Source organism: Gymnogyps californianus, chromosome 3 (genome assembly GCF_018139145.2).
Source record: "Gymnogyps californianus isolate 813 chromosome 3, ASM1813914v2, whole genome shotgun sequence".
NCBI classification, from domain to species: domain Eukaryota; kingdom Metazoa; phylum Chordata; class Aves; order Accipitriformes; family Cathartidae; genus Gymnogyps; species Gymnogyps californianus.
The window spans coordinates 112,260,778-112,287,880 of NC_059473.1; the positions used below are offsets into that span (position 1 = coordinate 112,260,778).

General features: G+C 40.1%; 1 protein-coding gene across 2 annotated transcripts in view; it reads right to left on the bottom strand.

Moving 5' to 3' along the window:
• The window catches only part of ROCK2 (Rho associated coiled-coil containing protein kinase 2), a 103,550-nt gene extending 81,805 nt beyond the window's left edge, over positions 1–21,745 (bottom strand). For both annotated transcript variants that reach the window (XM_050892995.1, XM_050892996.1), the window contains exon 1: positions 21,643–21,745. In XM_050892995.1, the coding sequence (XP_050748952.1) occupies positions 21,643–21,720 (78 nt within the window). In that variant the 5' untranslated portion in view covers positions 21,721–21,745. The remainder of the gene's footprint in view (positions 1–21,642) is intronic.
• Between the last annotated feature and the right edge of the window lie 5,358 nt (positions 21,746–27,103).

The following is a 27,103-nucleotide window of genomic DNA, read 5'->3' on the forward strand; positions in this document are numbered from 1 at the left end:
GGGACTTTTTTAGGAAAGCCAAGCTTTTAAACAATAATTTTCAGAATTCTTCTCTTTACATTACAACAGTTCGACTGTTCTTTTTTCCCATAGATGCACATACAGACCTGTGGAGGACACCAGTTGTTTTTCCTTGAACGTAGCGCCTTCTTTAGATTGCTCTCTGAAGGTTTTTCGTTTTTTAGTCTACTCAATGGCAAAAAACAAGTCAAGCCTACTTCACGGCTAAACAACGGCACTCTACTAACTTCACAAAAGCAGCGAAATTCTAAATAACTACTATTAATAACCATTCAGAAAGAGGTTCTGGAGGTCTGTTGCATGGAATGATACTATCTCAGCATTTTCTGTGAAAGTATTACATTTACCACACAATTTTAGCGAAGTTGTAGATTTATTATAAGCATTTAACTTCCATACGCTTCAAAGAGAATTTTGGAGTGAGACTACCCAGTGAAATTCAACAGAAGTACCCAACGTAACTCAAAAATGCTGCCAGTAAATCAGCAAATGTTTGATAGAAACGTTATTTAAGAGCACTTCAAAAACTTGACTGAGGAGCAAAAGAGGGTCTAGCCTGGCACAATCTCCTAAGGAGACGCACATCACTGCATAAACCGCTGGCATTTTAGAACACCAACATCGACAGAGCGCCTGGGTGGCCATATGAAGTTGCAGCTTTACATTCATAGTATTTATTTTCCATAATTTCTTGGAATGCAGTTCATAGTTTAACACAGAAGTCTTTCCAATCTAAGTTTTAGCTGTGTGATGTCATTTCACCTCTTTAACAAGATACAGCTTTCAGCCAATTAAGCCCTTCATTAAAAAGGTTATGTAAATGAGAACATTAATACAAGCTCTCCCCCCTCTTATACATTCCTTCCCTAACATGAAATTAACAGTAATGCACCTAAGGGATTTATAAATAAAATCTATGCACTCTATCCCTCCTATATCGCCTACCTCCAGGTCTCAACATCTCAAAATATCTGGCTTATACAAAACAAATCATAACAGATCTTGCACACATTAACTATACAGAATGTATAAAAGTTATTTTAAAATCCAAGTTTTCAAAAATAAAGCTAATAAATTTGAAACTTATGTCTAAACACATTATAGTCTATTAAAATCATTTAAATAGGATTGTGTTAAAGGTAAAATGAGAAAATGCCTAGAAGTTGTAGTAAGTGACTCTTGGAAGACATGATGAAGTAGTTATTTGCTACATCTTTTAACAAAGCCTGAAGGACTTCCACAAATAACAAATGTGAAAATGTTGAAATTGCAAAATATGTTGGTAATTGCTTTGTTTTAATTCACTGAAGAAAAATGATCAGAAGTAGTTCTTTGGGAGGGGTTCTGAGATGGAATTTAGCGAACAGCTTGTACTTTTCATTAAGACTGATGAATTCTGGTAATTTTCATATAAAGTAATTATCATTATATGGTATTCTAATATATGTGCGGTATCAAGGACAAGTGTAAAAGAACCTTTTGAAGCTTATTTCTTTCCATTTGCCCCAAACTGTAGAAAACAGCCATTACATTGTTGACACTATCAAGAAGCATTTGAATAAAAACTGCAAAGAAATTGGAAGCTCAAGCCTATGCTACAGTTAAGCGAAATGTGATATCCACAGCAGTTAAGATAGATGCCTCAAGAACTTACTCCACCTGACTCTTCTCAAAACAAACTTCGAAAGCAGGTTAACATTATCATTTGCTTCCAAAGCTGTGTAAGTTGCAGGCATCTAACAATGAGTAAATCAATTATAGCAACCCACAGTAATTTTCAGGGCTGCAGATTAACCAGTCAAGCAGCATATGTTTGCATACAGCAATGATCTATTCAAGGTCTGAGGATGAAGTTCCAGGACAGTCTAAACCAGTCTCCCCATCCCCTAAACAAAAATCCCCACCCCTCCTTTGACTCAGTAGCGATGCCTTTCTCATCCTGAGCAAGCCAGTTTAGGGAGCTAAACTTGACAGGTCTTTTGCAGTTTTCATTTTTGGCCATTTAGCTCCTTAAACCTGCTCAGTGCGGGGTCAGATACGTAAAATAATCAGTGGAAAGGCAGCAGAAAGAATATAGCAATGAAGACAGATCAGCTAGATGCACAGGGAATTACTCCTGAGAAAATGTCATTTCATTCAAACTTGAAAAACTGAGAGGGAGGAAAAAAAAAACCCAAACTCAAAAAACTGTAAAGAACTTGTTTCTTTTATTCTACCGATAAAACTTCAATTGAAAAGAAGATGTATCGAGTCTTTAGAACTGATTGTTTCTGGTCATACTAATCAATCTATTTTAAGAACAGAAAATATTTTCATAACTTTGTAATAAAAATATGCTAAGCATACTATCAATAGCTATTAGTTTATCCATAGAAAATGTTTTGCATTTCGCTGAGTTATGGTTCACATCCAAGTGGACAGATAGATGTCTCAAGAACAAACATTCCCTACATATTTTAAAGAGTCATCCAGTAAGTTCATCCTTTATTTCCTGACAAAGAAACAAACACAAAAAGCAAAATGTCAAAATAGTGAGTATTTATATAATTAAACATAAAACTGTTCAAACATGAATATAGTACCTTCTTTTGCTTAGGAAATAGAGCAGGAAATTTAGAAAGAGTGAAAAAGAGAAAGGTAATTTGTAATAAAGTCATATTTACATGCTGCACAAGGGTCACATTCAGCTGTAAATTAACACACAGAGCTATGTCAATAAGCATATATTTTGGGAAAAGATTAATCATGAACTATTATCATTTAAATCATTCCATTTTAAATTGATTCATCCTCTATGGAGAAATGGTAATATCATTTCACCTTGTCAAATAGTTTTTCCTTTTCTATTGAAGACAATGGTCATGACCCCTCTCAAAAGTGTTGTTTGGATTTATATTAAGTAGTTTGAAAGAATGTTTATCCTGAGTTTTGTGTGTCTGCGCTGTCAACTTGAAAATCTCTTCCCTCCCTACCCTTCAAAAAAAAACCCACTCTGCAAAAATCCGAATGATACTTTTCCTCCTCAACTTCCTATCCCATTCTGCAGATAAGCCTTAGTTATTCACTTATCATAATCTTGGCTGGAGTACTGCCATACAATTTTATGGACATGAAGGCTTCTGGAGCCTAGTCCTGCTGTACAAAACACTGCAGTATTCCTCCATAGCCAGATTAGCCATCTCATTACATTTGCCTTTGGTTCCTGTAGTTGATTTAGACTTTGAAGACTGATCTTAGACTTCTCGAGAAACACCGTCGTCATGAACAGCACCTTACAGTATCAAGACATTGGTGAAATCTCCCACCTGAAGATCCTGGTCTATAATTAAGTTCCTCTTGAGCAAAGAGGCTTTCTACAACAGAGATGAGTTTTATCATTTCTATCTAGAAGCCTAAGCTTTTGAGAGACTGGTCCAAAACTAGGTAATGAAATTCCACACAAATTAAGGATCACAGAAAAGCTCACCAACTTCTCCAGTGCAAGCTGCATTTCCTAGTCAGATGCTGCTTATTCGCTACAAGATTTGTCTCCAAATATCATAGTTGAGGAAGACAGCATAACAGTTTATGGAAAAGCGAATATAATTCCCCAAACTCTAAAGACAAAGAGCTTGCAGGAGCTCTGAGGGCAGCCAGCCCCGCAAGTCTGAGACAGACTGTAGTTCTCTTCGCTTATGTTGAGCTCATTTTTAAAATGCATTTCATAACACTGAAGTGTGTTCTTTCAACAACATCTGAAGTTTGTTGCAAGAAGTTTCTCCTACATACAATAAAGAGGTTAGCAGTTACCACAATTACTTAGAAAATAAGCGGTTAGGAAATACTATAATTTATCTCAAAATTTTAAAATATATTTATTCTTTAAAGATGACCTGTGTGCATATGGAGAGAAAGGGGAGAAAAAGAGATAATAGCTGGTTATTATTTGACAGTTTGGGTTGAAATTGCTTTTCAAAGACTAGCCTAATAAAGGTAGAGCAGCTCGCACTAAGATGAGCAAACTATACATAAAATTGAAGTAATTTTCACTAAATGCTTGGCAAAATGAGATGAACAGGACAGACCATCTGTCAGCCAATATCACCTGATTAAACCTACTGAAAAGCTCAGAGGAAAGGAAAGACAGGTAATGTATGTATTTCCTCACTAAAACCACTGAAAATACTTTTTATTATTATTTCCAGTGTTACATATTCATATTTGTTAAGGTGGATGAGTAACTCCGAAAATAAACAATTACTTAAATAATCATAGGGGATATGAAAAGTAACACATTTTGTAACTACTCAAGTCATGCACGTAAAACAAATCTCTGGCCAAAATTCACTTTCAGTAATATAAAGAAATATTAACTTCCAAATACACATATATATATACGCATAACAAGACACGCTGTAGCTCCTACCAATGATCTCAAAGAAAAGCTGACAGTACCATGGAAAATGTTCAACGTCTTTAAAATACAACCCTTTAAGAAAAATAATAAAAAGGTTCTATCAACCTGTTCATATTGAAAGATGTGATAAATCAGTAATTTTAATTCTGTGATTTTCATCACAGTGGCACAGTTGCAAATATTCCAGTTACACTCCAAGTTTCACCCGGATATTCTAGTAACAGAAGAATAAAACATCTGGAGTCTGAAAAAAATAAAATAAAATCATCACTGGGCCCAGGATGTCTGCCTTTTCCTCTTCCTCCCATTATTTCTCTGTAAGGCATACAAACTCACTCCAAAAATACAATGAAATACCTGAGAAAGAAGGGGCGGAATTCCATGGAAATAAGTTGAATGTATTACGAAATTACTGAACGTATTACTAAATTTCACATAAGGTAAACTGTTTGGCTTCAAAGCAGTAATGACCAAGCTCACAGAACTACATGCTAACAAAACACACATTCAAACATTAGGTCTAAGATATCAGGAATCCACTTAAACAAAACACATTTTTATTAGGAAATAGACTTCATTTATTAGTCTCAACTGCAAACGGCTCCATGTTGCCCTAAGATGACAAGAAAGATTAACATGAAGTGGGTACATGAAGTACCCTACATATCAAAGAGATGATAAAAAAAAATACACAGTCACTGGCAACAATCACCAAATCCACGGTCCTCTGGACTAAAACAACCTCATGTCTAATTCTGGGCCCATAAGTAGTCCTACCCACTTAATTGTATTTACGAAAAATGTTTTAAGCTAAACATGCATGTAAGTGCTTGTAAAACTGCACACTAACAATATTTCTGAAAAACACTCCCCCTGCCCCAAAGTGCCTTTCAAAAGACTTTCAGGAGTCCATCTCTCTAGGATCCATTTCACTTTCATGATTTGTTAAATAATTAAAAAAACCATCCTAGTCTAGCTATCCAATCTGTTTATCTTGGGGAAGGGAATTTATGATAAAAGAGAGATATGAGAGAATGTACAAACACTCAAAGAAACTCCCCACTGTGATAGAGAAACTCATGTCACCTTTTTTGTGAACAGACGATAAATTCATGTTTTAGGAACATCTGCACAGTATAACAATACAGATTTTGGATTTGCTGTATTTGATTTTTCACACTAGTGTTGTCAAAAAAGGAACTTTTATGAAAATAACTGACTAATACCATCCCCTGGGATACATACTTCTCTGAAAAAAAATTTCCTTTAGCATGTCTGACCAGGAGATTTGGTATCTACAGAAAGTGATCCTGTCACAGTTCCTGCACTCTAATGGTGAAAAAATATTTTTTGTACCACCCTCAATCTGTTTTGTTACCAAGACAGGGCTCTGAATTGCTTAATATCAGGCTACAAATAGCAAACAAATTGAACATAAAACTGACTGTGGTGACACTGCAAGTGTCTATTCCCCCCATAAACGGTATTTGACATAGTTTTGTACGATTTTCAGACAAAGAATCAAGAATACCAATTCCAGTTGTAACTCCAGTAAACTATTGGCCTGTTCCTTCACGTGAACCTCATGAAGTTCAACAAAGCCAAGTGCAAGGTCCTGCACCGGGGTTTGGGGTGATCCCCAATATCAATACAGACTGAAGGATGAAGGGATTGAGAGCAGCCCTGCGGAAAAGGACTTCAGGGTACTGGTGGATGAAAAGCTGGACATGAGCCAGCAATGTACGCTTGCAGCCCAAAAGGCCAACTGTATCCTGGGCTGCACCAAAAGAAGCATGGCCAGCAGGTCGAGGGAGGTGATTCTGCCCCTCTACTCTGCTCTGGTGAGACCCCACCTGGAGTACTGCATTCAGCTCTGGGGTCCTCAGCACAGGAAGGACATGGACCTGTTGGAGCGAGTCCAGAGGAGGGCCACGAAGATGATCAGAGGGCTGGAGCACCTCTCCTGTGAGGAAAGGCTGAGAGAGTTGGGGTTGCTCAGCCTGGAGAAGAGAAGGCTCCAGGGAGACCTTATTGCAGCCTTTCAACACTTAAAGGGGGCTTATAAGAAAGACTGAGAGAGACTTTTTACCAGCGCCTGTGGTGACAGGACAAGGCGTAACATTTTTAAACTGAGAGTAGATTTAGATTGGACATAAGGAGAAATTTTTTACAGTGAGGGTGGTGAGACACTGGAACAGGTTGCCCAGAGAGGTTGTGGATGCCCCATCACTGGAAAAGTTCAAGGCCAGGCTGGACGGGGCTTTGAGCAACCTGATCTAGTGAAAGATGTCCCTGCTCATGGCAGGGGGGTTGGACTAGATGATCTTTAAAGGTCTCTTCCAACCCAAACACTTCTGTGATTCTGAAAGACTTCTGTCATCAGTACTGAAAAAGACTGTCTACATCAATAATCAGCTATTTTCTTAATAATTTGAAAATGGTATCCATCATTAAAAATACTTTTTTCTTTTACCAACTGTAAAATTAAACATTTATTTTCTGTAGAACCTTCAGAATAGTTTTATCTGTGATAAACATACCCACCTCTCCGTTAACAACCTAAAAGTGACCTCTTTTTTTCTTTAAACAATCTTGACTCAATATGATGTAGTTGATGTTGTTGCCCTGATGTGAGAATATGAAATCAGAAAATACTGCATAAGCGTAAAGTCAAATTAGTATTTATATAATTTCATCCAGTCAGGTATCAAAGCAGGCTTCACTGGTATCAGTCTGCTTCGTGCCAGTATAACATAACACATGTATTAGAGATGGAGCCATAGTAACATGGCACTAAGAACAACTTCCAAATAAGCACTGGCAGCTAAGACCTCAAATTAGTCATTTTGGCATTTCGTACGTTGATGGATTTCACTATTTTCAGCTATTTTCAGAAGAAAATATGAGCCAGTATTCATCTTCAAAACAAGCTTGTTTACACACACAATCCTGTTTTTTCCTAAAACAGAGGGGAAGATACAACAGATTAAAGCAACAGACTACAATACAAAAAATAGGTTTGTTACCTCAATTCAAACATAGACAAGTACTAATAGGAATTGCCCTTTAACAAGTTTCTTTAAAAAAATCAACTTTTCCAGTTTCTACAATTTTCTCTGTACATAGGCTAGTAAGATGGTGTGCTACTACCCCATTACTTTCTTACATAGGTCTGAATGTGATAGCAGAACTTATTTCACTCTTTTATTCTAACTCTCTTTTCTTTTAAGTTTATATTAGCAGATTCTACCTGAATTGAAGTTCTCTGCAATGTTGAAAGTAGCTACAGTATTTGCACAGCAGTACACAGAGCCTTGCTCTTGTCCCCACTCTCCCTTCAAAGTTTCATTACCGACATCATGGTAGGACACACAGATGATGGCCCGCATTCAAAAAAAGTAGGCTGCGTATTTTAATGAATAAGCACACCATTCATTTGAAACCTAGTTCTTTGAGGAAAGGAGATACACTGTGGATTTTTTAGTTTGTTTTGGACAGGTTTAGGATTGTGGGTTGTTGGGTTTTTTTTTTCAAATGTCACAGTGGTAGTTATCATTGTGTTCTGCAAATCTGCCAGGATTACCTGGGAAAATGATTCAGGTTAGTTTTAATCCAGATTAGTTACTCAAGTCAATTCACAATACACCAGCACAAACATTTGTGTCACCATCAAGGTGGTGCCCCATGGAAGCAGGTGGAGCTACTTCTTTAACTGATAGTGAAACTATTTGTGGAACTCTTAGCCATTTGTTTTTAAATGGATCCATATAACTAAAGGAGAAAGACACAGGTTAAAAAGTTTCTGAGATCACTCAGGTTCAGTTTCCCATACTGAAAAACTTCTGTCTTCTTCAGATTTCTGAACATTTATTGTTCTAATATTAAAAGCTGCTTGGTATCTCCCTCCAACAGTGTACCACTTTATTGGTTCATTTACAAACTCTTGGAAGATAAATACATTTTTGTTAAATATATAAAAACTTGATTGTGACTATCCTTAATGACTGAAGCCCTTAAATAAATACAAAAATATACACACCTTTTTTTTAAAAAAAATCAAAATCTAGACTATTAAAGAATAACCCAGAAAACCTTATCTCAATTATCGAGACCATCATGTCTATTCCTCTTCTAAACATGCTACTCCTAAGGCAGAAAAGCCAAGTTGGCTCCATTAATAATAATTTTTGCACATAGATACCACTTGTCCTGGTTTCTGCTGGGACAGAGTTAACTCTCTTCTTAGTAGCTGGTACAGTGCTGGGTTTTAGATTTAGTGTGAGAATAATGTTGATAACACACTGATGTTTTAGTTGTTGCTAAGTAGCGCTTATCTTAAGCCAAGGACTTTTCAGTTTCCCATGCTCTGCCAGCAAGCAGGTGTGCAAGAAGCTGGGAGGGAGCAGAGCCGGGGCAGCTGACCTGAACTAGCCAAAGGGGTATTCCATACCATGGAACGTCATGCCCAGTATATAAACAGGGGGGGAGTTGACCGGGAGGGGCGGATCGCGGCTCTGGCATCGGTCAGCAGGTGGTGAGCAATTGCATTGTGCGTCACTTGTCTTTTTTTTTTTTTTTGGTATTCTTTTTCATTACAATTATTATTATTCTTAGTTAGTAGTGTATTTTTATTTTTACTTTAGTTATTAAACTGTTCTTATCTAAACCCACGAGTTTTACTTTTTTTCCTTTCCTCCTCCCCACCCCACTGGGAGGAGGGAGGGGGAAGCGGCTGCGTGGTGCTGAGTTGCTGGCTGGGGTTAAACCACTGAGAATGCATGTCTGTCCTCTGCTGTGCCCGCCTTTTTTTACAAATAAAAGGGTGACCTTCTTTGTTGTATCTTCCTTCCTTCAGAGCATTATAGACTACCTGAGAATAGCTAGGCTAGTCTTAATTGCTGCTGTATTTACCTCCACATTGCAGACCAGAGTTGTCTGACCCAGGGACTATACTCGCCTATTTAATAAGCTCGTGTCTGCAAAATCTCGTATCTTTCTGCTTCTAGAAGTCATTCAGAAACAGATACTGCATCCTATGGCATTTTAAGGTTTCCCTAATCCCCTGACTACTCATGGCTCTTAAAAGATGACGACAGAGTTTATCTGAAAAGACAGAAAGACATTCTAAAGGTCTTTGTCTATGGCTGATAGAGATCTTCACAAAGGAACCCACATCCTCAGGAACTTTGGTCTCAGTCTGACAATTAAGTACCTTATATCTTCAGAACTGTAGGACTATTTCACAGTCTTTTCAAGATAAAGCTATTACAAGGAAAGACTCCTAGGCACTGTAAAACTTAAACCAGGTATAAAAATTTTCTTCCAATAGATAATAGCTTTGCAAGGTAGTGGTATTATCTTCATACATTTGGGCAATGAAATGTTGCCTTAATCACCATGTCATTTAACGGAAGACAGGCATGTCTGCCTTTAATGAGACAGTTAAATTACGATTCTATCAGAATTTGTTTACATACTGATATTAAAAGTATCAGCTGAGATTATGGTAGCCAAAAGAAATTTTAAAATGGAAGAATATTGTTCAGTTTATTTAGCTTGTGTTTATTCCAACGTGATCAGTTTCCCCTTTCTGCGCAAATCTGTCTTTGGAATACAAAGAATAAAAAGCCATGATTGTGAAACAAAAATATGGCAAGAAATTCAGGGCTAAGTGAATATCCCAAGTTACTTAGGAAAACAAAGCAAAATAGAAAATAGATTTCAAGTTCATCATGGTTCTGTAAGTGGAAAATAGTTTTCCCATAGATAATAACGTGATGTTTCCTAAAATTTCCTTAAGCTTTGGCAACAAGTGATTCTGATAGGCAAATATTATCTCATCTTTCCATTAGACCTGAGCAGATCAGTTCCCAAGGAATCAATGCTTCCTCGAGGAATCACTTTTTACATTTGAAGGAAAAACTCCTGTGCATCAAGATCACTAGGGTCAGAAGAGGTGTATGGAGTTGGCTAAATGTTGTGGGGGCGAAGAAAATTTACATGTGTCTCTTGTGAGAGTATTGCAGCACACATCCTATATGTATATACACAAGTACAGAGCACAGACCCATGAGCTAACTAGGAACAGGGCAGCCACACCAGTGTGGCACTACCCTACAGCAAGCAGATACTATTACTAGTTGTCTGCTAAAGCAGTATTTAAATCTGGGGAAACAAAGTCCTTACATCAACAAAAAAACAGTTTATCAGCTTCACTCCACATCTTCTAGGTAAGAGCATGACCCTAATGTTTCAGGCCATTCCAGACAAAGTTGTGTCCCTAATTGACTTGGGTTTCTTGTCATTCCTTACTACCCTTCATGGAAAATCTGCATACAACTACCTATACGCACCTCACTGTCCAAGGGAGTTCAAACATACAAAATAATTGATTATGGAATAGGGCTACGTCCATTTACTCACAGACTAGCATTTTCAGAAGTGAACACAGGAATAAGACCAGATAAATGGAGTTGCATTATTTTAGATTAAAAGATCTCCTGCCTCTACTTTATTACCTCTTGCTCTGCTGCAAGAATGGTTATACCGAATTTCACCACAGTATTTCTTAGTCTGTTCTGTCACACTATGTCTAATCTAGCAATTTGTGCTTAAAATGAACCTTGACAGTGCTCAGCATGAATGACGGTTTCCAAGACCACATCTGTAGCGAAACAACAGCAGCACCTGAGCCCCGGTGTGAGACCCCCATTCCCCACGCTGTAACCACGGCATGCTTTTGGACAACCACAGGCTGTCCAAACAACACTAGGGACCGGGCAATACCATGCCAGCTAGAGCACGGCACGACCCTGACACAGTCCGGTTTACTGTTATAGATACAGACTTACAGGCTACAGCAATATTTTACTTTCATGACTATTTTGCATGCAATCAAACACAAAGAAAAAAAATGTTATGATCCTCTCATGATCTGTATGTATTTTCAGCATCAGTGACCCTACAATATTACAGCATCAAGCATGTTTCTTTCTCCCCCCCCTTTCCATTTTAGAGGACAACTAACCCAATAGTGGTAAGATTTCATACATTAGAAAATAAATCAAGACATGATGGCAGTAAAAACAATACCAATTCTGCAATGCAGAAAATTACTCGGTGTATAAAACCAAGAACAATTCCCATGTGCCAAGAAAGGCGTCCAATCACATCATATCTATGCTCCAGAAATCAAGCTTGAAATCAAAATATAACTAAAAAGTTTTACCTTGGAATAAAATGTGGATAAGACTTTTCTTCAACCCTGCTTTCTACACACTACAAAAATACAAAACAGCTTACACATAATGCCATTCCTCTCCCCCCTCACATTCAGCATCCATTTGATGTTACATGTTGATAAACAGAAATAACTTCATTGTACATTGCTTGGTTTTGATTTAATAAAAAAGTACTTGGATTGCAAGTATACTGAAACTTCACCAATTTACATCTAAGTCTGAAAGACACACTGTGCATCTTCCCTCATAAATTTAGACAGTGTGATTTCAAAACATGAATACTGTATTACCAAACATACTTTTAGCAATACAGTCTAACCAAAACATACCATACTGTATAGAAAACTTAAAATAAACTCGACAGTTAGGCTCAACATTGTCTCTGGCTTTCTGATTGAGTGAAATAAGTCCTGCAGTAGAGTCATATAAAATAAATCTAGAAGGTTTTTTTAATAATGAGCAATGTTATACCTTACAGAATTGGTTTTAAAGTTACATTTTCCATTTTTAATATGCCAAATTTTGGCAAAGATGTTTTCACAGGTAGAGAGGGGACATTTGGGACTTCTGGCACTTGAGAAACACTGCAGTGCACACGTGGGAAAAAATACTGGTATTTCTTCTAAAAAAATGAAGAGCACTGAAATAGTTTATTTTGACACTTAAATTGACTTTCTTCAGAAGCAGCCAACCATTAAAATAGATGAAGTGATTCACACCTCATGGCGCTACTGTTTCAGGCTTCTACATGTACGAACCGTTCTTCATCATACTGTCCGTATTTAGAGGTTTTCTTCATAATCTTAACATTTAGAAATTATTGTCAAAACAGAGAACTAGCCAGATGTCTACAATCAAAAGGATTTGCCAGCACAGTATTTTTCAGGAGATGCAACTTGTATTAGTATATTTATTATTTCTTATATATTTATCTTCTAATTCAAGCTTAAAATATTCCCAAAACAGAACAAACACTACGCACATACAAAACAGTATTTCTGCTACCTTATTTGCTGCTACATTCAGGTTTTGCCACCAGAATGTTGACAATGAGTTCTGCTGCTCCCCACCCTCACTGGCATAAGCGCCACCATTTCCAGAGTCAAGACAGACCCTTTAATTCTGGGAAGATGAACAGTGGGGAAACCCATAGGGATGGGGATTAAGGAAGATAAATAAAAAATAAAATAAAAAAGAAGCACATTTCATATAACTGAAGTAATTTATTCATAGTAATACTGAACAGTGAACTTGACAGCAATTAAAAAAACAGGGGTTTACAAAACTTTACAATTTAGTAATAGGAATACTTTTTTATCTCGAAAAAGCAGTTATTTTTAGCTTTCCCTATCAGATCTAGAGCTTAGTTCAGGTGCTTATAATACCAGCATGGATGCAACTCTTAAGTTTAACAAAATTACTACTTTGTACTCACAGAGAAAAAATTAAACATAGAATAATGTTTAAATTAATAGCAGTAGCTGCAATACAATAATAAACTGTCAGTACCTCCCTGCCACATAAGTAATTCAAGTAGTTGTTTTCAGTCACTTTTCATATGAAAGAATAAAAAAAAAAGGGGGGGGGGGTGTACTTTACAGTCCAGGCTTATACACCCTAAAGAGGTCATTAAATTGAATAGGCCAAAAAATAAAAACTATGGCTTAATGCCTAAGTGGGCTGACTTTTACTGTTGGAGGAAAAGGTCCTGAAATGTTCACTAACGGAAACGGATCATGCATGCATACAGCTGGCATTAGAGAGGTTTTCATTATTCACTAAACCAACAGCTTCCAACACAGTATTATTTCCTGCTCTTCTCCATTTTCTGGCACTATTAGAGGGAACAGTTCTATTCCTAAGGCGAGAGACTTCATGGTTATTCTATCACAAAAGTTTAAAAATTCCACCAAAAAAAAAAAGCGTTCAGAACTCAAGCATGGTTATAAAATTGTGTAAGAAGGGGCAGAAACAATATTAAGTAACCCCATAACATCTTATATCTACTTACTACAGCTTGTTCCAAATTACTTTAGCTGCACATATTAGAAGTCTACCATAACATACACTTCCCCATATACCAGATGGTGCTAAAAGTCATTTACAAATAAAAACCTGTGTCCTATACATGCAACAAACGACAAGACTTGCTTCCCTAATCTTGCACTCAACATAATCAGCGCTAAACTGAAAATGGAGACCCAAACAAACCAGTTTCAGAAACCACAGGGAAAACCAGTTTAAAACTAGTCTCCATATGAAACAGAACATTTTCATACCATAGGCAAGCCAAATGATTGTATACCCCTCGACCAAAACCTGTGCTATTATAGTATTTAGAGCATAATCTCTTTGAAGATATGTACATACACACTACAGTGAATTTATCAATGCAGCACTCTTCATTTTGAACAAAAGAAAAATGCAGAGCGTCAATCAAGTTGTGCAGTACCAACAAACACAAGTACACTAAGTGTTCCAAATTCACAGCTCATTCACTAAAAAGTAATTTCCAAGGAACACCCAAAGGTATTTCTCTATATCTGTACCATACTTGGGTAGATCTACGCTGTTGAGAGAGCAATGTTTGATATTTAATCAACAACTAAGCTACAGACTTTGGACAACTACCTGTAACAGCAGTGACAGACATGGACAAAGAACAATTATGCATTGCAGCCTTTAAATAGTAATCAAGATTTTAGTTAAACTTTAAATACCATTCAGAAGAAAGTGTGGAACTTCAGCATTTTTTCCTTCTCGTTATTTATTTATTTGGTAATAGTAACAGTCAACATTATTTGTTTTGAGATTAAAAAAAAAAGAATAAAAGGAATATTTGGTAAAGATTAGCTTTTCTTCTTTCATCGTGGTTCAAACCTTCTTTCATGTCTGTATGTGACCTCCTCCTCATTTCCTCCTGAAGAAAAGTATAAAAAAATTCTTGTATTTGGATGAGTCACCCAAACTTTATGCTGCTTTATGCAGGATCCTGTTATTCTGTACTTGAAATACAGACTAATAAAATCAGTACCCATGATTTAGAACAGTCAAGAGGCAATAAAGCAACCACTCAGTTATCTGAATCCTTAAAGTTCAGAATTAAACACTTTGACATAAAGTTTCCTCATGATCACATTTTTTAGACCATATAAGTTCATTCTAAATATTAAATTCTTCTCCAGTACAGGTTTAAAAAAAAAAAAAAAAAAAAAGCTTCATGATCTCCATTTCATATAGTTGGAAATGAAGAAAGATTTGTCTGATGACATGCAGTGCCAGCACTACATTAGGCTTCAGACCCTCCCATCCTTTTTATTTATCCCTCTGCTGGTACCATCTGAACAACACCGTCCTACTAACAAAAATTAATGATGATATGACTATGGCATTAAAGTAGCAATGCTGCGCACTAACATCAAAACCCAGTAGTCTCCATCTGGGCACACAGAAAACATAAAATATGCGATTGGTGACCGTCTGCAAAATATTTGACTTCGGTAAGTCGTTCTACATAAAATAAAATTAATGAAAGACAGGCATAATGAAAAACCACTTGTATGTGGCACCCAGATTGTTTTTCTTTTCATGTCTATCACCTTCCACATCCTACAACTGAAGCAGAGATTGAACAGGAGGGATGTTTCACAAGCCGACGAAGAAATTTGTGTCCATCCCTTCATGTGAAACAAAACAACTAAACCCCATGATATTTCATAGACGAAAAAAAAGGCCCCTCTCTCAATAGCTGTAACCATAGCAGATGAACACAGAAAAAAAGAAAAAGCTAAGGCCACACCACATAAGCAGCTGTTACTGATTGAGACTATCCAACCTAGTGAAATTTGGACAAAATTCACAGAATCACAATCTTCCAAATATAGAGTCTCTACACAGTACCAGGTGGCCAAATCACTGTTTTAAGCATACAGTCTTAAAACTTTGTTAGCAGGTAATTAATATAATGTTCCAAAATAAGGATGCAAGTGACGCTTCACCTGCACTAAAGAAGCTTAAATGTCGCTGGCTGTGCAGATGTACTGCTGCTGGCAATATGGGGAGTGTTTTGACGTTTCACTACTGTAGCAGCAAAAGCTTCACACACAGTAGGTATGGCTTCGGAACTGAGCACTACATTCAACGTTCTGTTTACATAGCGAAAGACTCATTAAAATATGTTTATTACTAGCAAAGGCTGCCAATATAAACATAGTATTCTTGTTCTTAACCAATGGGACGTACCAAGAAAAAAGTGTTTTAAATAAATGTTACCAGAAACATTTGGTGCTTTTCAGTATAACAGTTGAGAACAACCTTAGACACAGTACAGCATCCTCCCCCCCCCCAACCCCATCCTTATGGGCTATAAAAACATAAATATTTTTTTAAAATTTTTAATATTCTTTCATTATGTAAAACTCTACTACCAAGTTTCAGTCACTTTCATCCTTAAAATCCAAGGTCACTTCCTCTGTGGCAGTGATACAATTCCAGTCATATTTTGTAGATCAAACACTGCCAAGAAATCATCAACTGATAGCTGCAGAGAGTGGTTACCGTGGCAGCATTTTTTTTTCTTTTTAAATTAGGCAGCTTTTATTATGGATTGCATTACTAGACAAATAGTCAAACGCTTTGGCATTGCTCTGCCATTAGCTGAAAACTGAAAATGTACTTAAAAAACCAGGTTTTAATCAGCATTTGCACACATTCCCCAACTGACACTGAGACTACTAATATTTGGAAAAGTGAAGAGTTCCTGAAATTTTATTCCATCACATATAAAGCAGAAGAGAACTGTGCTAATTTGATAGCGTGGCTGCCTTTTTTTTTTTTTGCTTCTCGTAAGTTGTTACAGAGACCAAACAACTAAAGGATACTAATGACCCACTCTGCAATCTGATCAACACAGGTGAAATATTGGGAGTGAACATTCCTCTTGTGAACGCACACACAAAATTCACATGCATCTCATGTGTGGCAGTAAAAGTATTGAAACTGAGCAAACTGGCTTTTCTCCTTTCTTAAACTAAAAGTGAAATGCTTTAATCCTAGTGTGGAATAAAACAGAATATAAGAACATGTAAAACTGTCAGAAAATAGAACTGTCCTTTTCCAGTTAACTATATTGCTATATATAAATCCATCACATGGGAACAATGAACAAAAGACAATTCTGTTTCTTTAAAGCTCATCTTTTTCAACTCTGCAGTAGATGTTCTGAAATTACAGACCAAAAATAGAAAATTTATAGAAGGAGTCAGAAGCTAAGAGAGAAATAACAGCACAAGAACTATAACAAACAAGAAAAAAAATGATCTTCAAGAACAGAGAATCATTTAGCCTTTCAACTGCTTACTGGGCAATGAATTTCAGATCAGATCCTGCTAACTGCTACATTTTCAGCTTTTCCCTGTGCTTGCTGGCTCAAATTAACACAACAGATTGTTCTTACTGATTCAAAATTATGTGACAATAAACTTAGGAATATGAGACAACTTTCCTATTAAATATGTAATTTTCATATTAAATATGAAACACTTTGAAAGCTCGTAAGGCCAAAACCCTGCAAAGGGATACATGTGTGCCAGCCATGATGACCTGGAGACCCTGTATTAACAGAGCTCAGCCTAGTGATCTGCTAAATTAACACTCTTGGTATAAACTTGGTATCTATCCAGTTGATGAGATTGCTATGCATAGATGCACCTATTGAAAGGATCAGTCACAGCTGTATCTGCAACCCACTTTTTGTTAGGAGTAAAATTCTAGGGTCTCGATGGCAGGGATCAACTTAGATGAACATCTATTCATGTTCAAACTAGTATAAATACACAGTTTACCTGTCAGCTTTATTTTAACAAAGAAATAAATAGCAAATTAGTTCAGTTTTGGTTTGGTTGTTTGGGGGTTTTTTTAAGTTTTAAGGTATGTATATTCTGAGACACTTAAGCCCTCTCCTGCTAATCATCTCTCCATTTCTTATTCCACCATGAATGCGTTCCCAGCATAGCCCAGCACTGTGCTCACAATTTCACTGCTGCTGCCTAATTAAAAGTTTTAAGAACTCCTTCTTTCAAAGGCTGACACAACCATAGCAGAGCAGGCAGAAGATACCCAACACTTTACATCTCTAGTGTAATCTCAAGGTTCAAGCTTAACGCTAAAATCCTAAGGCTTGCACTGAACAAGAGCAAGGGCAGGCACCAGTTCCTTTCTCTAGCCAACCACATTCAACTGCAGCTCCAGCAAAAGGACCAGGCAGACCACTGCAGGGAGAAGGATGACAAGATTTATCAGAGCTGTTTGTCACCACCATAAAACTCTAAAGTTGACTTCAGCATGTGCTGAAGTGATACAGTTACACATGGCAAGGAAGTGGAGGTCTGGATTAGTTTTACACAGCTTACATGGACCTATCTGCTCTAGTTTTAGAGCACATTAAGCGTTCAGCTAACACTTACCAACGCATGCTTAAATAACATGTATTTAATACTATATAAAACAACTCAGTTAATACTGTGGATAGAGCATATATACAAAAGAATAAATACAGAAATGTATTTGAGAACCGTTAAGCTCTTCTTAAATGTAGCTGTCAACTAGGAACTATTTGGCAGGAATGTATTTATAGAAGGGTTTCTTATAGATCACCCAAGGTCAAATACCATTTAGTGCTATCATCAATGTGTACATGCAGTACACATAAAAATGTCACTTCATTAAATTAGTGGATGACACAAACTGGCAGAAGAGCAAATAAGAAGAATACAGTAGTTTTACAAAGTGATCTGCACAATCTAAATGTAATACACAAAACAGGTTTTCATAACCACAAATACATTGTTAGACGACCAAAAAGAGAAGACGGTATCACAGAAAGCTGTGACAAATAAAAAAGTTATTTATCTTAGCATAGGCAACGTAACACGGGCTTTCAACATGATACAATGAGAAAAAGAGCACTCGGTGGATGTCTAAAGGAGGTTGCAAAACCCACTTCCCTTAGTAGACGTCTTTGCTGAAACCTACCATGGAACAGTGTATACAGTCCTAGTGTTCCCATTTTCATCTCTTTATCAGACCAAAACCAGAAGAAACCCACCAAGTGCAGGGTATGCATTTGAACCACGCTAATGAGTAGTAAGTCCTCCATGATTTTTTTTTTAAATTTTAGCAGAAAAAGGATAGTGATAACCATGCCACACATTTCAATCTGCATTTTTCAAAAACATTGCCTTCATAACTACCAGGACAAACTAAATGGCGAGTTCTCCATCTTTTAATGCCTCTGAATTGAGACTGCATGTCTTTTTCAAAGATACATTTCAATCAAACACAAATGATTATGCTCAACACAGGCATAAATAGACAAGTGTTAAGGCATACAATATAGCAAAAATCATATTAGGAAATCTAATGGTCTCTCCTGAGCCCCAAAGAGGCATAGGAGGAAAATAATCAGTCAATGTATTTGGCTTCATAGATTCTCCTGCTAAAGAAATAGATGCTTGTGGTCAGCCATCCTGTGGTCAGGAAGGTACACAAAGAAAATCTCTTCATTTAGAGCCGCTGAATAAATTATCTCTTGATAGGCAGTGGAACTGGTATCTAGAGAAAGACAGCTTATTACCTCAGCTTTTCACATCTTTCAAATCTGCACCATGTGTTGTAGATCAACAGTTATTTTTTTGCTTTTTACGGCTTCCCAAAAATAAAGCATGCACACAAAATGCAGAATAGCAGCTGTTTATGACTTTTTACAGTGTAAGGAAATGAATTCCATTTTGAATTCCATTCCACATTTTTAGTTTTGGTTATGTTATTTTTGGAGGATGAAATAGTGGCATTCCAGCTAGTCTTTTTAAGACGTTTTCCCTGACTCTTAAGTTTCTGTTGCTGTATTTCTACTTTTAACTGAAAACACATTTCCACTTATGACAATTTACACTGAAAGTGAGCTGTTTAGTAAACAAGTAAATTTTGCAATTTGAATATGTTTTCATACTGAGACTGCCTAGCAGAATGCCAATACAAAATTAATGTCAAATAGCATAAAGCAACAATACCAAAGCCCAAAAGAAAAGGCTTTTAAAGGAAATCTGTTGTGAATTTCCTAAATAAGAATAAGTAAATAAACCTGAAGTAGTTCATTATTTCATACATAGATGTGTCAAATGCACAAGCTAGGAAATTTGATTGATTAGTATTATATTTTACTTGCTGTTAATTTTTTAAACAATTCTTACAGAGAGAGTGCAGAGAGCGAAGTGATGACCTTTACCATTAAAAAAATATGCATTTACAATCCAGCTAACACTCTCCCATAGTTTGCTGATTTGTCCAATGTATTATATGAAGTGGTCTACCTTGTAAGCATACAAAACATTAAAAAAAAAATCAAGTGCTAAACAGCCCAGTCTCAATTTTGCAATTACAATTCCTCTTCAGAAACATAAACAGTTTTTAGAGTATTTAATCTATGTCCAAGGCAGGGGAGGCGAGAGAATAGAAGAAACAAACTGTTGAGTATAAAAGTAGAGAGTGTGAAAAAGTCTACTGGGGTTAAGTATTAACCTGATGCATTTTTCAGAACGACTGTACTATTTTTAACTGGTCTTTTTTGGCCACAGGTCAAAGTTTTCCTAGCAAAATACCAAAGTGAAAATGCTGGGAGCGAAGCCCAGAGGCAGCTCTCTTTGCTTTGGCCTAGGCAAAAACTTATCTGAATCCACTTAGATATGTAGCACTGTTTCCCACTCCCCTTCATTGACTACTATGGGTGTCATTATGCCTCTGAACATCAATGAGAGGAGTAATACAGTACTAAAGCCTCGAGAAGAACATTTTTCAGATGTTATAGGAAATTCCTATATTCTCCACACAGCACAGGCATACATACTGTTCAGTCAGTTCCTGTGTTTTTAGCCAAACAGAACTGAGTCATTTGAAAGCAGGAAAAAAAAAAAGACTCAGTGTAAGTGCCTTGAGCAACTCTTGGAAGGACTGGGATTTTTTCCCCCCCTTTTCTGTTCCTCATAACTGGGACACATTGGAAAACTTGGAACAGACTGGAAATACAAGGTTTGAAGACCCTGAAGTTCAGTTAAAAAAAAAAAAAAAAAATCACTGCCTTTCCAGGGTTTGGATGTTTTAAATGGGGAAATATAACTCCCTTCCCACTCCTTCCTGAGGGCATGGATTTCTTACTAAAGGAAATTATATTTCATACACTCACACAGGAAAATGCTATTTGAAAGAGGAGACAGACGAATCAATTTGCCCCAATGGAAAATAAACGTGACCCCACAGGACCCCCCAGTTACATGTCTCCCTTAGGTGTGTCCTCTTCCTGAATTATTTCCACACCGCACAGCAAACCTCAACTATACCAGAGGACGGTTTTACAGGGGGGTTGAAAGGATGGGTACCGGGTGCCCGGCAGCGCACACAAAGGCAGGTACTTTGGGAACGGACACGCTGTGATTACGAGGCGCGAAAGTAAATGGTGTAAACGATGCTGGGAGAGAAAAAAGAGGCGCTTTCCTCCCCGGGTCAGATCTTTCCAGAGACACTTCTCACTTTCCCCAAAATAAGCTGCACCTAAACGGAGAGCGCTCGCTTTCGGCTCACGGCGCAGTCCCTCCACTCCCCCCCCCCCCCGCCAAAAACAGCCCCCGCGGGGCGAGGGCCCGCTCCCCACCCGCTCCCCGCCCGGCGGGGCCCTCCCCTCAGGTGGCCGGGCGCCCCTCGCCCCCTCGCCGGCGGCCCGGCCCGGGGGCGTGGAGAGGCGCCACCCCCCCACCCCCGGGGAAGGAGCCTTCGTCCTCCCCCAGGAAAGCTCCTCCAGGACGCGGGAGCCCTTTCCTTCCTTCCTTCCTTCCCCCTCCCGCCCGCCCGCGGCGAGGGCAGCGCTCCCTTTGTTACCCCGCCAAGCGCTTCCCCCCGCGGCGCGGCGCGGCCCGGCCCGGCCGCCCCCCTCACCAGCAGGCTCTCCACGTTGACCGGCGAGCGCGGGTCGCGGATCATGGACTCCAGCTTCCTCTGGCGGCCCTCGAGCATCCCCGCCGCCGACTCCAGCGCCTCCGCCGCGAGGGGAGCCGCCGACATCTTCACCGCCGGCTGCTGGCTCATCCTCCGGCCCGCCTAGCGGCGGCGGGAGACCGTCCCCCGCTGCCGGGGAGGAGGGGACTGAGCGGGGTCGCCCGGCGGGGCCGGCTCGGGGCCTAGCGCGGCGGAGAGGCCGGGGCAAGGGCGGGGGCCGCGGCGGGCCGGGCCTGGGCAGCGAGGCGGAGGCAGAGGGCAACGCGCCGCCGTTGGCCGCCTCGCGGCCGCCCGGGCATGAAGGGCGCGGGGAAGCGGCCGCTGCTCCGCCCGGGCGCGGGGAGAGGGAGGGGAGGGGAGAGGTGGGTGGGAGGGAGGGAGAGGTGGGTGGGAGGGAGGGAGGGAGCGCTTCCCGCCGTGCCCCCGCCTCTCCCCCTGCTCGGGGCGTCCCTCAGCGGGCGCCGGCTCACTGCCCGCTCCGCGCCGCCGGCCGGGCCATGGCACCGGCCGAGCGCCCGCTCCGAGGGCGGAGGGAGGCGGGGAGGAAAGGGGGAAACGGCCGCCTCGGACTCGCACTCTGGCTCCCTTCTCCTCCGCCTCGTCTGCTGCTCGGGCGGGAGCCGCGATCCCCACCGGCCTCGCCTCGCCGCTCACTCCATGGTGCGGCCGCCGCCCGCCCGCGGCGCGCTGCTGGCTGCCGCTGCGCCCGCCCCCCGCCCGGCTCGGCCCGGCCCGGCCTCCTCCTCCCCCGGCCCCGCGCCGCGGAGGCGGCCTCCCTTACCCACAAGGCCCTGCTGCGAGCGGCGGCGCATAGCTCAGCGCTCACTCACCGCCTAACTATAACCCTGAGCTCAGCGCCCCGCGGCCGGGAGGGGAGGCCCGGGGCCCGGGCCGGGGCCGCAGCGGCTCCGCCGCGCTCAGCCCGCCGCCCGGCCGCAGCACCAAGGTGACCTCCCGCTTCGCCGGTCCCCGAGGCAGCCGCTGCGGCCAAGGCCCCGCGGAGGGGCCGGGCCTGGGCACAACAGCCGGCGAGGGAAAGGGCTGTTTGGTGGCTGGGTGAATTTTGGCTCAGACATCATCCTGCCCGTATAGCGTAAAGCACACCAAAAAAAAAAAAAAAAAAACATTTGAGAAAGTGGGTGAGCAGCGTTTCAGGTAGAGCGGCAGTGCTCAGGACACATACAAGAAGGAAGATGGAGAGCTAGAAGGTGAGGAGCTGCGCCAGGGAAGATGCAGACCTCCCTCATTCACCCTGAGGAAGATGAACCTCCCCGCGCTGTGCTGGACATGGTTACGGCCACCTTGCCGCGCTCGGCGGGCACTTCGAGAGGGGCAGGATGCTGTTTATCAGACCCAGGCAAGAGCAGGCTGTAGCGGGGAGAGTGCTGTTGACGGCCCGAGTTGTGGCTCCGGGGATGGAGGAGGCGAGTTGGACGGCAGGGATGCTCCATGGGTCGACGCAGTGAGGTTGTGTCTGAACTGTGGTCCCAGCAGCCCGGAGATGTGGCTGACGTTACTGGGCAGAATGACAGAGACCATGGAAGTGCCATCCGCAGAGGTGGAGGGACCTTGGGGAGGAAAGGTTAACAGTTTTATTGTGTTGACTTTCAGCTGATAGCTGGATGTCAGAGAGCTGATGTCAGAAAAATGGACCAATATTTTAACTTGAAAGGAAGAGGAGAGGGAGTCAAAAGAGAAGTAAATACGTGAGTCACTTGCATGGTTTTGAGTGAGATCACTCTCCGTGATATTCTGAGTCAGGGCCCTGGCGCTGAACAACCCCCAACTCAAGGGAAGGTCAGGTCTGAATATCAACCCAAACCCCATAACTGGATTCTGTTTTACAGTCCACTGAATCAAAATCCCCAAACCTGACAGAAACACACACACACATGAACGTTTTGAAAAGTCAAATTGGGCGTTGTGGCTCACGTTTCTTTCAGTGAACCACATTGAGTTTGTGAGTTTTCTGAAGGAATTGGTGAAAATCTGTTTGGGAGAGGCACTGTTTATTTATATCGTAGGACTACTTCATCCCCAAAACAGATTAGGATCCACTTTACTGCAACACCAACAAAAAAATCACATAATTTGTTCGAGCAGTTTACTTCTTTACAACAAGATAAAAGAAGTAGGTGCAACAACTAGTAGGGTTGCTACTAGGATTAGGACTTGGGTACTAGTAGGATCGTGAACTTACACCATTTAGCATGTCAACTATTAAAAGCTCTAAATTAACTAAAAGAAACATGATTTCTTCATGTACAGCCTACTCATTGGCTAATTTCTTGTAAGCGGCACAGCAGAAATGTTTTGGTTTTTGTAAGAAGCCATTTAAAATAGGTTTGGACAAGAGACCAAATGTGGGGAGTGTGTCTCCAGTGATTATTAAGGAGCCTGTGCTGCGTTTTGCTAATAACAGCAATTTTGGGGGTGATTTCAATGAGCTTTGAGTCGAGCACCAGGTGATGTGAAGATCTGAGCTCTCTTCTCAGTTTCCCCTTGGCTATAGGCAACCTGCTTCTTTTTTCCTCATTTTTCTTATCTATAAAATAAGCTTTGTAAAAACTAATCTTTACTTTATCTGGCTTATATGATTTAGTGACATTGTTCAGGGCGCTATTTAAACAAAGGTAACAAATTCTTAAATAAGTATAACAGCCCTTTTTGCATACAAAAAAAGTGTGATTGTGACTTCAAAAGCAAGTGTGTAGAAACAGTACCTTCTTGAAATTCTTGCCCAATAGATCTGTTCCTCCAGCCTTCAGGACATATCTGTTTACTGACGAAACAAGTTTTACTCTGTTACAGGGACAAATTGACAAGGGCAGTCAGCTGAATTCCTTTGTATGACACAAATCCTCAAGAAAATCATCAGCAGAAGCTTTATTGCTGGTTATAAGTGATTAAGTGGCAAAAAGGGTACCCAGAAAGTCAGATCCTTCCCTCGGTATTTGCGAAAAACAGTGTTTTAACATGTCTTAAGGGAAAAATAACACCACCTTCTGCGGTCTTTTTACATTTCTGCCTTTTCTGCTTATAGTGGCACATGTCTTTTAGGATAACACCTATCCCTAACAATGACCGTCTAAGGAAGAACTGTTTTCACTTGGTCCGTGTAAGGTAGTTTTGAAGGCCGATGCAGTGAATTGTCAAACGTTATTTACCGTGTTTTGTAAGGCAAAGTCCAAGCCTTCCAGCGTGCATGCTGCAGCTTTAAGCCTGTGAGTCCGCAGTTGGATCCTTCACCTCTCTCTCTACTCCCTGAAATGCCATTTAACTCTTTAGGTGTCTACGGTCCAAATATGTCTCAGGTGTCCCGAGGTAGTCAGGAATTTGCTGTTGACCATTTCAGAACTGGCTGCATTTTTATGAGCAGGTTTGTAAGAAGCTGGTAAACTGGGCTTATTGGTTAAAAGTCATCAGCTTCAGGTCATTCCTTTACGGTATTCCATTGGGATCAAGCCTTCTCAGGAAAAAGAGGGATTTAGCTCTGGACCTCAGGCATGCTTTCACTACTAGCTATTGCAAAAGAAGAAAAAGGAGGCAAACTACCCATCTGTGCATCTGTTTTAGGAGAAAGGGCTGCTATGTTTTTAGCACTTGCTGCTGGCTAGTTAAGGCTTTTGCAAATCCTCTTCTTAGGCTCCCACTCTCTGCAGATATTTTATTGAGCGCATAAGAGCACTACTGATGAGGGAGTTGATTCTACTAATTGGTAGGGTCCCTAAAATTTAGATTTAGCATCTCATGTGGATCTAGTCCATTTTTCTGTTTCGCATATGGGAAAACAGATGCATAGAAAAGTTAGTTGCCAGTGATCTCATGGACTATCTCTGCCTAGAGACATGAATTGACTCTCATCCTGAATGATAACCAAATTGTGGCAACAGAGTAAGAAGGACAAAAAACCAAATAGTCCAAGCAAATACACAGTCTTTGAAAGCTGCCAAAATTAAGCCATGTCAAAGTGCTACGGGCAAAGGTGCATAACCATCGTCCGTCCCCGCTGGGGCGGCCAGGATGCCGCACTGAGGGTTTGAATGTCAGAGTCGATCATTGTTGTTGTGATGGAAATAGGACAAGAGGTGGTTTTTGAGATAATGAGGTTTCGAGACTTTGGAGGTTGTACCTAAAGATTGTCATTCTACCTCCAGAAAATAATTTACGTTTACTTCACTAGAATAAGGGTGTCTTTATTTTTAGATTCGTAAGTATGAAATGGGGACGGAAAGGAATATAAGTTTATCGTGGTTTGTTTTTTTTTATTTTCCTTTCTGACATGCTAGTGTTTAATCAGTCTAAGGGTTAATAAATTATTTTTCTGGATTAAAAATAAACCCCTTTTTCTTCATTTTAGGTTAATGAAAACAGATGGGAAGAAAGGTACATGACTTCTGTATCTAGGAGATACAAAAGCACATGTTTTTAAAGGAATCACGAAGTCAGCCACAATCATCGTCATTGTTGATTTTCTGATTCCAGTGTTGTCTTGGTGCAAATGCTATAGTTATGTAAAGTCCACAAAAAACATTTTTTAACATTCTTTCGTTTAATTCATAGTACAGCATCTGTTGCATTGCAGCTAGTGGCTTTAAATACAAGCAGCTTTTCAAACCCCATGTATTTCCAAACCAGCCCTCAGTAAGAGTGACACTACCACATCAATCACTAGCACAGGCCAGCTATAAAATTACAAAACCACTCAGCCGTCTGTATAATTAAATGCAAACCAAAGTAATCAAGCAAATGTTAAAGAAAATATCTTCATATGGTAAACTTTATAGGTAAAGGCCTACATCTACTGTTTCTGCTTGGGAGGGAATATATCTTTGTCTCTGGTAGGTATGCCAGATATCATTGCTTCCCACTCTTTCAAACAGCATTTACAGCTGATAAATGCGGAAATATTAGTTGGTACTGTCTGTCCTGTGTTGAATTCAGTATCTTAAACACAAATACCAGAGGATCAAGAAAAGGAGGTGTGAAACAAAAGTGGCTGCATCATGCCTGGGTGTGTCCTGATAACGCAGGACTTGGTCTCTGCCTGTCTTTTAATTGGTTACATAATTCTCCCCAGCTAACTAACATTGCTTTTGTTAATAAGGTAGTTTTGTGGTTTCTTGGATGCATTGGGAAGACAGAAGTGAAACTGTGAATCTAGGTTAATTGAAATGCTTACGTGATGTTGATGTGCCAGATTCTCTGCTGTAAGTCTCAGGAGGAAACTTGCAGTAAGTGTAGCTCGGAGAGAAAGGACAAAGTGACCTCAAGTTTTCCTTTGCTGCTTTCTGCATTTAGGTGAAGTTTAGGGCTCTGTGGCCCGTAGGCGTAAGTCACAGCAGTTCAAGGGGCTGCTCTGATTTATGAAATCCTCCCCATCGTGCTGTCAGTAGGCTGC